The following is an 11,869-nucleotide window of genomic DNA, read 5'->3' as shown; positions in this document are numbered from 1 at the left end:
TATGAGTGAAAACTATATCTTAGGAAATAATTTATACACAGATGTACAGTTTATGAAAGCAATGCATTTCTTTTATAACAACTTCTGTAATCATCTACCATATCCAACTCGATCTCTAGGAATTAATCTAAGTTCAGATCCATGTTTGAGAAAAATGTTTCCTGAAATCAATTAAATTACATGTGCATATTTAAGATTCTCTACATCTTAATATCTTTTATATTCACCTGCTGTCTGTTGTGGATTAATACCTATTCCATCATCTGTAATTATTGCGGATGTAGCTGGTGACACTTTAAATTCTTCAGCAGCAAATTTTAATACAGCAGTGAAAGGTGTATTATCTGGCACACTAAGTCTGCAATCACAAGTACATAGTATCGATAATTATTCAATATAAATTTGAAAGAATTAAATAGCAATAAATTATGTGAAATAAAGTCAATATCAATTCAACATGCATATATATTTTGTTATAATTTTATATGATCTCGTTTCTTGTTTAATGATTGTACAAGGATTATGCTATTACCATTCAATATCCTTTTCAATTCTATGCCATATTGTACCATTGGGATGTGTTTTAACTAATTGCATTCTGTTGCATATTATTTTTGAAATTCCTGCAGGACCATTTATCAACATTCGTACTACTTTAAGAAGATGTACATATTCAAATTCGCTGTATGATGTCCAATGATTTTGAACTTGTTTCATGTAACGTGCAAAATAAAATACAGCATCAAGAAAATTTGTATAAAGTTCTGAATTGCTTTGCATTAATTTCCAAAGTGACTTCTTCTTTATATTTGTAAGAGCTAAACAAATGTTTACATCGTTTCCCACAAGTTTGTTCGATAGCAGCTGAATGATTAATTGTTTGATTTTACTTTCATCGTGTAAATCAACAGCAAACTGAATAAGTTTTAAATGGAAACCATCTTCAAACATTTTATGAATGCATTCTGAAACCTCATATTGATTACCATTGCCAATTGATAATTCCCAAGACACGATTAAAGCTTCATCCTGCATGTCAGAATCTGATACGCCTAGATTTTCGAACGATTCTATGACTACATTCGTACACACTGCATTAATTACTATATGTCTAAGAAAATCATTTAATCTGTCACTGCCACAATATTGAATATATAATTTCAAAAATTCATCCACAATGTCATTTGAAATAGCAGCATCTTTCATATAGACTTCTAACAATTTATCACAGGCATTTTTCAATTCGGAACACATATATAAATTTGATCTATTTTCTTTTAACCAATGATTGTGCAGATGATTTTCAAGAACATTTTCTTTGCCTATTTCATATGCTTTAGTAATTGCAGATTCAATAAACTGAGCACATTGGAAGGCTTGGACAATGTTGTCAGTGTTGAAATCTTTGTTAAGAGTAGAATTCTCTAAAAGTGCAAGAAATATATCAAACATTTTCAGTATCTCAAGAAAATTTAATTCCGACATGTCTGCATGAAAATATAAATAAATAATTCAATAAATGTTAGTTTCTTTTTTTACATCAGCCGCAATAACTGATAATAAATTACTAGCCCACATAGAATTGCTGAACTTACACTTTAAATGGCAGTTTTGGATCAGAAGTAAGAGTTATTTTAAAAGTGACTTTGGACCTGCAACAAATTAACGTTCTCATCACTAATTGTTCATAAACATTGTCCATTTAAATTATAAATATTATTAAAATATATGTTTGGTAAAATGTGTATGCATTTCAAGGTTATATATTGATTTGTGTACGCGTTGTTTCTTTATTATCGTTCAAAAGATTTGGTCGAACAGAATACGTACGCCATCCTTTCTTAATATCGTTTTATTAAAAAATTGTTCGACTTGCAATACGGACGAATCACTTCAAACCACTCTAAATTGTAAAATTAAACTCAAATAAATCTGGTACACTTGATCGTGATTGTAACAGGTAAAATCATACTCATTGCGCCATTTAGCGGTGAACGATTCAAAATATTCCTACTACATTTCTTTTTAATGTTTTTTATTCAGATTTTTTTATTTACTTTCCAAATCTATCTGTCGGTTTTGGTATAAAAATATTAATACTACCTATAACATTTCAAATATTGCTTATAAAAGCATAAAATGATTACTAAATTAGTACAATTCAACGACAATTAAAGGACCTTTGTAGGCATATAAGAGTTTCGTTGCGAAGGAATTGGTGCTATTGTACTTGCGAGAATTGTCTACTCTTCAGAACCATCTGGTGATACGTTTGTGAGGCGTCGCTTGAGTAGTGCTTTAGAACCGCCACGTTATGGCTTATCGCTTCGTAAGCGCTGTGATTGTGCCGTTAATGTTGCACTTATAGCGTATTGCACTCCATAGTTTCGGTGCATCAATTTGTATCCGCGACATAATGCAATAGCTGGTAGCGCGTAGAACGCGTTATAATAAGCTGTACGTCAAAAAACCTCAGAGAAATAATTCTCTTTACGCGACATCAGCGATAAAATAAGTAACGTCACTGTAAAGGTTAGATACGCTGAAAAATAACGTCCAGCTAAGAATCAAATGCAAGTGCGATAGAGAATAGTCGTCAACCTTACTTGCAGGCGATAAGAGCGAACGCAAAATGGATAATAGTAAAGTAGACGATGAAAATCAACGTAATGTTAATGACGGGGATTGGATATGCCCTGATTCTCAGTACGTAATTTCATAGTAACGTCTCGTAAAACTCATAGTTTTCTTTTCTATGTGAGACGAGATTTATATATTGTAATTGAATTTCGTACATTACAACACTACTTGTTGTTGACCCCGCTGTATCAATATAACAATTAGTTAGTAAATGATAATGACATTTAATTTGAGACCACATAACCAGATAGTGACATTATTAATATCATGATAAATTATTTAATATGTAATAACATTACTTTGATAACACTGTCAAATGTCAGATGAATAGATTTAATCGATGAGTAACATTGTTTGAGACTATCAATTCCATGTCTGCAACATTTCTTTAAATTAGACTTGTTTTTATTTTAATGCCTGTAGTACTAAAGCTCACTTTGCATTTGAAACATAAAGTAAAAAACATTTCATTTAGGATAGAAAAGAAAATTTCTATACAAAGGGTTAAAGGGTTGTTGAAAATTCAAGATATTAAATTCATTAGAAAATTGTTCAATCATTACTATGCCAATTGTTATCCAAGATGGTACATTAAAAGTATTTGATCTTTCAGATGTGCTAATGTAAATTTTGCAAAACGAAACTCTTGTAATCGATGTGGAAAAGGTATATAACATTTGATATGGTAATGTATGAAACAGTTTTTTAATAATTTAGCTTAAAGTAACATTTTTTCCGTAATTGGTTATTATAATTTCATTGTTGTTTCGCTAGTAGTGAAATCAATTTAATATACATCTGTTAATAAAACATAATTTTATGCAGACAGAGGAGAATGCCCTAAGAAAAAAAAGTTAGGACAAGAAATTGGAAAAGCAGCTGCAGAGAAAAGCAGGGGATTGTTTGGGTATATATTACTTTTAATTTTTAATACATCATATATTTTTGTAGAATATTTACAAGTAATAAATAATATAAATTGATAGATATCAAGGCAAGTTAATGATCCTATGCTAAAGCTTTCTTAAATGTTTTAGTGCTGATGATTGGAAATGTAGCAATTGTGGAACTGTGATTTGGGCTTGTATATATTGTAGACATTGCTACATGTGTAATACATCAGAGGTTGGAGAATTTGGGAAATGTATAGAAAGACCCATTTTCATGTTGTGTCAGAAGATGATGGACCCACATTTGGAAGAAGAAGAACGCGGTAATGCAAACAGAAATTCAATTGTGGAGAGACGACGTCTTTATGAAAGCCGTTCTGAATCTGTAACTGATGAAAATCTAGCAGAAAAGGCCATGGGATCACCAATAATGTTGAGACGAAGAGCCATTCCCATGATACGTCAGCAGAGCATGGACTCACATTTGGAAAAAATAGATAGTGTAACACCAACTGCTAAAAGGACATCAACTGTATTCGGTAAAATTCGTATTTCCTGTACAGTACTTTTGTTATCCATAAAATCAAATATTATATAAGTTTGCTTTTCTTTTATAGAGGAAGAAAACTAATTATCCTTTTATTAAAATTATTCTCTGTTATGTGCAGGTAGAGTATCAAAGTTCAGACATTTGAAAAGTACACCTGGTCATAAATCTACTCACATTGAGATTATATGGGATATCAAACTACCTAGATATGAGGAATGTGATGGTTTCCATGGTAATTAATGTTTGAACGGGTTGATTCAGCAATGATGACATTGAAATTCAATTTTATATTTCAGAACTGAGGAAGAAAGTCCTTATAAATATGATTGTGTAAACATTTTGCTTTCTAAGTACAACCATTTCTGAAAACACTCTTTAATCAAACTGTATATTTTATAATACGTTATACGATACACTCTTCCCCGTATAATACACTTTCGTTAAATTTATATTACATAGATTAAATTTGTATAATATTGTAATGTTTCTTGATTAATACAATTGCAGCTAATCCTCTCTGTGTCGCTGTACCACTAAGCGGACCAGATGGAAAAATAGCAGTTGTAGGACTAAAAAAGACTGGACGAATACGTGGTTTAATGCCAACAGTAGTTAATGACTCTGCTGTAATGGATTTCCAATGGAATCCATTTGACAATCAACAATTGGCAGTTGGTAAGAAAATAAATAATATTTCCATTGCATATAATGTATTACCCATTAAATAACTTTGCATGAGGAAAGTAATTTTATTTTTAAAATAGATATTATTTAATAATAGCTTGTGCCGATGGAATGATCCGGTTATGGGTGGTACGAGAGTCTGGTTTATCAGAACCAATAAATCAACCAAAGCACACTATAAACGCTCATACTGACAAAATATATTTAATTAAATTTCATCCTTTGGCCTCGGACATTCTAGCATCGGCTTCTTACGATATGACAGTAAAAATTTGGGATCTTACGCCTCTACGGTCCGGTGAGGCTGCAGTTGCAAAAATAACATTAACGGGACATACTGATCAGATCTTTAGCCTAGCATGGTCACCTTGTGGTCAGTATCTTGCGAGCGCGTGTAAAGACAGAAAGTTGCGAATTTACAAACCAAGATGCAGTGATGTGCCAGTAAAATCTGGAAAAGGACCTGCCGGTACGAGAGGTGCACGAGTTGTTTGGGCGTTAAAAGGACAATTTCTCGTTGTGATGGGATTCGACAAGTATGTAAAACTTGCAGAACTTAAATTATATGGAGTGAGTTTTAACTGGGATCACCTGCAGCCTAATATGGTCAAGCAAAATAGAGTGCTGTATAAGAAAAAGATTGTAATTCGTCCTAGTTATAAGAATCATTCTGTATAATTTTAAAAGTGAATTTATTTTAATTTTTAATCAAATTCTGATTATATATATGTCTTTTTAGGGAATATGAGAGACAGATATATGTTTTTAAAACAGACAATCTTAATAATCCTTTAACTACAGTCGGATTAGATGTGTCACCTGCAATTTTGATACCATATTATGATGAGGATAGCTCGACCCTTTTCTTAACAGGACGTGTGAGTTTTCATTTCCATAAGTAGATTGAGGAAGAATTGTTTTTTTTTTAGAAAAATATGTTTTTAGGGCGATTCTACAATATATGCTTTTGAAGTAACGGAAGAAGCTCCCTACTGCTGTCCACTCAGTCATCATCGATGTAGTAGTTTTCATCATGGTTTATCATTTCTTCCCAAAAACAAGTGTGATGTTGCTAGCGTCGAGTTTGCATCAGCTTTAAGATTAACAGACCATGGAATAGAACCATTAAGTTTTACTGTTCCGCGTATAAAGGTATATTCAATATGTGATTATATAAAAATAAAAATAAAAACATATATAATGCTCATTGTTTATTACAGAGTGGACTTTTCCAAGACGATTTGTTTCCACCAACAAAAGTTACATGGAAACCAACTATGACTGCTACCGAATGGTTCTATGGAGCCAACAAACAAGCCCACAGAATAAGCCTAAAGCCACCTGGCATGTACAACTGTGAGTAAAAGATTATATCTATTTATCAATCTACATTTATTTTAATAAATGTAGAAATTTATATTTAGGTAAGGATTAAATTAATTTTTTATTTGTAGTAACTGAAAATCAAGGCCAAGAAGTAGTCACTGTACCAATTGTAGCAAAACAATCTTTCAGTAGATTCGGATGGAATCCTGATGTGAAAGCTAAACAAGAAAAGGTACATTCATATTTAAACATTCTTAGCATGAGTTATATAAATAAATATTTTAATATGCAACGTGATAATAAAGATGCGGGCAAAGTGCAATATCCAATTTTGCAATTGCTTATAAAATTTCAGCATCTATGTCTTGCGTATATAATTATATAGTTAAATTTTTATGGCAAACCCTTCAAAAAGTAAATATATAGAGCTCTCTCGGAATATAAATATAAATATGAATTCTCTCTCGGAATTTTTCCATGAAACTGTATTAAAACATTTTAACATGCTTCTCAAATTCTTTTTTATCTTCATACCAACTTCTTTGGTTTACAAATCAAATTATTCATTGCTTTCTACCATATTGTTGAATGAATTATTTAATATGTATGTGGTAGATTCAAAAAATTATGAGCTACTTTGTGGGAGATGTAATAAAATGCTCATTGGAACAGGATCACATGGAAGGTGTGGAGGAGCACGAATGGGTAGGTAATTTTTTCATTGTACAGCCAAGAACAAATTAATTTCAACTATATCATTTGTTTGATATTCTAATTATTTAAAATCATTTATATTGTTTTTATATGTTAAGATATATTCATTCTTTTAAGACATCGTTTTGATTGCAGGATGAGTGAAGATTGCGCAACGTTGGTAGGTCATTTAAATAAAACAGGAAAATAAAATGAATTTAAATGTAGCTTTTCGAACCGTAATTTATTTCTAAGTTAAAAACCACGGCATAAGCGGAAGTATTTCGATATTAATGTGTATGTGGTAAGAGATGTTTATAGTTGAAATTAATACTTCCAAAAATTTTCCCTCAGAAAGAACTAACGGTACGTGTGCGGTTTCTTGAATTGTGATAATTTTTTAACATAGATATAATTACTCAGATTGTCGTACCAAATTAATTTAAGAGAGAAAAAACGAAAAACGGGACAGTAAAAAATTTAAAATAGAAACGCAAGTAACCGTGAGTACAGTTCTTATCCATAAATAATGTTTGTAAATTGCTATTCTATGATTCATTTAGTATTAAACATAAATTATATAGAATAATTATCAATAAGAGCTGTACTAGAGATTTAGAGTTACAGATATCCATGGAAATCTATCAGAATTTGACAATAGTTTTGATTAAATATTTAAATAGTGTCATGTTTTTAATGCGATTAAGTAATTTCAAATTCTACGATATTATAGCAAAATATGTTTCTTGGTGATTGAGATGAAAAAAATTTACCGAATAATTTCGTTTTTTTATTTGTAAGTCATGTTTTAAAATGTATTATTTATTATGTAGAAGCATGCAAAGAGTACGTGCCATTTATGATCATGAAATAGGAAAATTTAGCATATTTTTAATCAGTAACGGGCGGTGCTTGAACATACACTTATGTAACTTATACTCAATATGTTGCTTTTATTAATTATGAATCATTTTCTATACTATTCTTATTTCTTCCCACTTCTTAAATAAAATAAAATATTTTCAAGACATAAAATTAATAGACACTACTAAAAATTAATTATGTTTCCAAATAAACAGTAAAGTATTAATACTCATTATTTAACAATAGTATTAAAACAAGCATTGCTCATTTCTACTGTTAAACAACAGTATTGATGATCCATAAAAATTAATCTCAACGAAATAATATTATATAATTTATATATAATATATATCTGTTAGTGCCACGTATCTTTCTTTAAATGACAAAGCATCACCAATGATAGTCTCGTATACACTACCGTAATATAATCATCATACGTGTAATATTAGTGAACGATACTTTAAATAAATTACTTAAATAAATTAAACTTATGGTGCTATGCCCTTTTAACAAGCTCTAGTAAGTACGTAGTTGCCGATGAAAGTACGGCAAACCGCACGAATTTTTCTCGATAAAAAGATACGATCGTCGCGCAGTTTGCTCAACAGTCCAAAATAACATTCCACTTTTGTATTTTGCCGTATTTGTGGGCACAGAATCGTAAGCTACAAGGGGTTAAGGAGGTGCCAAAGAATTTCATGACAATTGAGATAAAACAAAGAGCTCATGAACTAAGTTCCCTATACAGTGGGCAGAACACTTCAAAGCACTACATTCGGAAAGTCGTGCATATTTTCTCTACATTGATCATACTTTTTTGTAATGTTTTAGAACCATAAGGTTTCTTCGCATAGGTCACAAATATTGACTAAACTTTTATACGCATCAAGAGTAGGAAGATGAAACAAAGAGGAACAAGGTAATACTTCGCTATGAAAAGGAAAAATAATATAGCTGCCATTTGCATCGTCCGCACTATAATTCACATTTGTATGTCTAATTAATCATCCGTCGGATATTCTAGAACTGAGAAACATCATTGTTGCATATTTTATTAACTTTATTTTTTTTATCCTGTTTTTCTGCAACTTCGAACATGATTTGCTAATTAAAAGTTATATATGTACAGTGTTATGCAAAAACAATATCCCAAAAAGTTATCATAAGTTGCAAGAAATGTTTCATTTGCGACATCTAATTTTTTTCTACTGCCTCCTAAACAAGAGACCAGTAAATAAAAATAAAGTAACACTAAACTAGGTGATCATAGAATAAAAGAAAATTATTACTTATGATACTTCTCAAGAATACTATATCGTGTGTAACAGTTTATACTGTGAGTTTTTCTTCAATTGCAACAGTAGATTTATAATCACTCCCAATAATTATACGCGATCTATCGTAGCACACAATTTGAAAGCCTCAGTTGTAAAAATTATTTTAATTGCAACAAGAAGTTTCTTAGTGTTCAATATTGCGCTATGACTGATCGCTAAGTAATTTTATCATGTAATAACATACCTTTGTATCAACCTTATACCTCTTACATGTATTTCACCTATAAAAACTTTTTATCAAAGATGTATATGCAGTGTTGTTGTATAATTTTATCCTCATATTATTTACATTTATATTTTAATAAAGATTTTAATGTATTGATTTACAATTAAAAATTAATGCATAATATACTTATTATAAATAATTAAAACGTTCAAATATGTTTTGCTGCATTTATGACAATTTCATAGCAGCACAAAGCTGATATAATTTAAAATCTTATAATAAAATTTTAGGAATGTTTTTATTTTAATTTATCAACACTGATGAATAAATTTTATATGAAAAAGTAGCTGTATTTTTATACTTATGAGTGAAAACTATATCTTAGGAAATAATTTATACACAGATGTACAGTTTATGAAAGCAATGCATTTCTTTTATAACAACTTCTGTAATCATCTACCATATCCAACTCGATCTCTAGGAATTAATCTAAGTTCAGATCCATGTTTGAGAAAAATGTTTCCTGAAATCAATTAAATTACATGTGCATATTTAAGATTCTCTACATCTTAATATCTTTTATATTCACCTGCTGTCTGTTGTGGATTAATACCTATTCCATCATCTGTAATTATTGCGGATGTAGCTGGTGACACTTTAAATTCTTCAGCAGCAAATTTTAATACAGCAGTGAAAGGTGTATTATCTGGCACACTAAGTCTGCAATCACAAGTACATAGTATCGATAATTATTCAATATAAATTTGAAAGAATTAAATAGCAATAAATTATGTGAAATAAAGTCAATATCAATTCAACATGCATATATATTTTGTTATAATTTTATATGATCTCGTTTCTTGTTTAATGATTGTACAAGGATTATGCTATTACCATTCAATATCCTTTTCAATTCTATGCCATATTGTACCATTGGGATGTGTTTTAACTAATTGCATTCTGTTGCATATTATTTTTGAAATTCCTGCAGGACCATTTATCAACATTCGTACTACTTTAAGAAGATGTACATATTCAAATTCGCTGTATGATGTCCAATGATTTTGAACTTGTTTCATGTAACGTGCAAAATAAAATACAGCATCAAGAAAATTTGTATAAAGTTCTGAATTGCTTTGCATTAATTTCCAAAGTGACTTCTTCTTTATATTTGTAAGAGCTAAACAAATGTTTACATCGTTTCCCACAAGTTTGTTCGATAGCAGCTGAATGATTAATTGTTTGATTTTACTTTCATCGTGTAAATCAACAGCAAACTGAATAAGTTTTAAATGGAAACCATCTTCAAACATTTTATGAATGCATTCTGAAACCTCATATTGATTACCATTGCCAATTGATAATTCCCAAGACACGATTAAAGCTTCATCCTGCATGTCAGAATCTGATACGCCTAGATTTTCGAACGATTCTATGACTACATTCGTACACACTGCATTAATTACTATATGTCTAAGAAAATCATTTAATCTGTCACTGCCACAATATTGAATATATAATTTCAAAAATTCATCCACAATGTCATTTGAAATAGCAGCATCTTTCATATAGACTTCTAACAATTTATCACAGGCATTTTTCAATTCGGAACACATATATAAATTTGATCTATTTTCTTTTAACCAATGATTGTGCAGATGATTTTCAAGAACATTTTCTTTGCCTATTTCATATGCTTTAGTAATTGCAGATTCAATAAACTGAGCACATTGGAAGGCTTGGACAATGTTGTCAGTGTTGAAATCTTTGTTAAGAGTAGAATTCTCTAAAAGTGCAAGAAATATATCAAACATTTTCAGTATCTCAAGAAAATTTAATTCCGACATGTCTGCATGAAAATATAAATAAATAATTCAATAAATGTTAGTTTCTTTTTTTACATCAGCCGCAATAACTGATAATAAATTACTAGCCCACATAGAATTGCTGAACTTACACTTTAAATGGCAGTTTTGGATCAGAAGTAAGAGTTATTTTAAAAGTGACTTTGGACCTGCAACAAATTAACGTTCTCATCACTAATTGTTCATAAACATTGTCCATTTAAATTATAAATATTATTAAAATATATGTTTGGTAAAATGTGTATGCATTTCAAGGTTATATATTGATTTGTGTACGCGTTGTTTCTTTATTATCGTTCAAAAGATTTGGTCGAACAGAATACGTACGCCATCCTTTCTTAATATCGTTTTATTAAAAAATTGTTCGACTTGCAATACGGACGAATCACTTCAAACCACTCTAAATTGTAAAATTAACCTCAAATAAATCTGGTACACTTGATCGTGATTGTAACAGGTAAAATCATACTCATTGCGCCATTTAGCGGTGAACGATTCAAAATATTCCTACTACATTTCTTTTTATTTTTTTTATTCAGATTTTTTTATTTACTTTCTAAATCTATCTGTCGGTTTTGGTATAAAAATATTAATACTACATATGATATTTCAAATATTGCTTATAAAAGCATAAAATGATTACTAAATTAGAGTATCACTCTAACAAAAAGGTACTCACTATAACAAAAAAAGGCCTTTAATGGTTCGGCTTCGGTTTAAATAAAAATTTGCATGCTCGAAGAAAATAGTCAAAAATAGTAAATACATATAATTTTTAAACTGTAATTATAGTAAGTCAAGTTTAAGGGGTGAAATTATCCTCCAAAGCTCGATCCCTGAAGAACTGATTCGGA

At 30.2% G+C, this 11,869-nt stretch overlaps 3 protein-coding genes across 14 annotated transcripts; 1 reads left to right on the top strand and 2 right to left on the bottom strand.

The window, feature by feature from the left end:
• Window positions 1–44: 44 nt before the first annotated feature.
• Window positions 45–2,341, bottom strand: LOC143145686 (ubiquitin-fold modifier 1). 5 transcript variants are annotated; one of them, XM_076309329.1, is made up of 5 exons: window positions 1,973–1,991; window positions 1,831–1,903; window positions 1,596–1,652; window positions 228–358; window positions 45–161 (listed from the first exon to the last, which is right to left on the bottom strand). In XM_076309329.1, the coding sequence occupies exons 2-5, from the start codon at window positions 1,833–1,835 to the stop codon at window positions 91–93; spliced, it is 264 nt and encodes an 87-aa protein (XP_076165444.1). In that variant the 5' UTR covers window positions 1,836–1,903; window positions 1,973–1,991; the 3' UTR covers window positions 45–90. The 5 variants fall into 5 exon arrangements, with proteins under 5 accessions (XP_076165444.1, XP_076165435.1, XP_076165419.1 ...); XM_076309304.1 differs by lacking the exon at window positions 45–161 and adding an exon at window positions 533–1,424 and having other exon boundaries at window positions 226–358; window positions 1,973–2,079; XM_076309313.1 differs by lacking the exons at window positions 45–161; window positions 1,831–1,903; window positions 1,973–1,991 and adding exons at window positions 533–1,424; window positions 2,104–2,341 and having other exon boundaries at window positions 226–358.
• Window positions 2,288–9,253, top strand: LOC143145639 (coronin-7-like). Of its 7 annotated transcripts, none has more exons than XM_076309208.1 (14): window positions 2,288–2,706; window positions 3,254–3,306; window positions 3,466–3,547; window positions 3,678–4,069; window positions 4,199–4,312; window positions 4,588–4,755; window positions 4,862–5,300; window positions 5,504–5,642; window positions 5,710–5,916; window positions 5,985–6,120; window positions 6,219–6,322; window positions 6,706–6,795; window positions 6,940–6,964; window positions 8,479–9,253. In XM_076309208.1, the coding sequence occupies exons 1-13, from the start codon at window positions 2,633–2,635 to the stop codon at window positions 6,946–6,948; spliced, it is 2,007 nt and encodes a 668-aa protein (XP_076165323.1). In that variant the 5' UTR covers window positions 2,288–2,632; the 3' UTR covers window positions 6,949–6,964; window positions 8,479–9,253. The 7 variants fall into 7 exon arrangements, with proteins under 7 accessions (XP_076165323.1, XP_076165338.1, XP_076165313.1 ...); XM_076309223.1 differs by lacking the exon at window positions 8,479–9,253 and having other exon boundaries at window positions 3,678–3,853; window positions 3,938–4,069; window positions 6,940–7,010; XM_076309198.1 differs by lacking the exon at window positions 8,479–9,253 and having other exon boundaries at window positions 6,940–7,010.
• A 303-nt stretch (window positions 9,254–9,556) lies between these two features.
• On the bottom strand, window positions 9,557–11,517 carry LOC143145675 (ubiquitin-fold modifier 1). 2 transcript variants are annotated; one of them, XM_076309281.1, is made up of 4 exons: window positions 11,343–11,517; window positions 11,108–11,164; window positions 9,740–9,870; window positions 9,557–9,673 (listed from the first exon to the last, which is right to left on the bottom strand). In XM_076309281.1, exons 1-4 carry the CDS (start codon window positions 11,345–11,347, stop codon window positions 9,603–9,605), a joined length of 264 nt encoding a protein of 87 aa, XP_076165396.1. In that variant the 5' UTR covers window positions 11,348–11,517; the 3' UTR covers window positions 9,557–9,602. The 2 variants fall into 2 exon arrangements, with proteins under 2 accessions (XP_076165396.1, XP_076165387.1); XM_076309272.1 differs by lacking the exons at window positions 9,557–9,673; window positions 11,108–11,164; window positions 11,343–11,517 and adding an exon at window positions 10,045–11,100 and having other exon boundaries at window positions 9,738–9,870.
• Window positions 11,518–11,869: the final 352 nt, after the last annotated feature.

The sequence above is a fragment of the Ptiloglossa arizonensis genome, chromosome 1 (assembly GCF_051014685.1).
Source record: "Ptiloglossa arizonensis isolate GNS036 chromosome 1, iyPtiAriz1_principal, whole genome shotgun sequence".
Lineage (NCBI taxonomy): Eukaryota > Metazoa > Arthropoda > Insecta > Hymenoptera > Colletidae > Ptiloglossa > Ptiloglossa arizonensis.
Note: the sequence above shows the minus strand (reverse complement) of the source record. Positions and strands in the feature narration are given on the sequence as shown.

Excerpts from the sequence above, each read along its gene's own strand:
- LOC143145686 (XM_076309294.1), bottom strand. The coding sequence starts at position 1,485 with ATGTCGGAATTAAATTTTCTTGAGATACTGAAAATGTTTGATATATTT.
- LOC143145639 (XM_076309208.1), top strand. The coding sequence starts at position 2,633 with ATGGATAATAGTAAAGTAGACGATGAAAATCAACGTAATGTTAATGAC. Across the intron at positions 4,756-4,861 it reads CAATCAACAATTGGCAGTTG|CTTGTGCCGATGGAATGATC; the intron begins GTAAGAAAATAA and ends ATTTAATAATAG. Across the intron at positions 6,121-6,218 it reads GCCACCTGGCATGTACAACT|TAACTGAAAATCAAGGCCAA; the intron begins GTGAGTAAAAGA and ends TTTTATTTGTAG.
- LOC143145675 (XM_076309272.1), bottom strand. The coding sequence starts at position 10,997 with ATGTCGGAATTAAATTTTCTTGAGATACTGAAAATGTTTGATATATTT.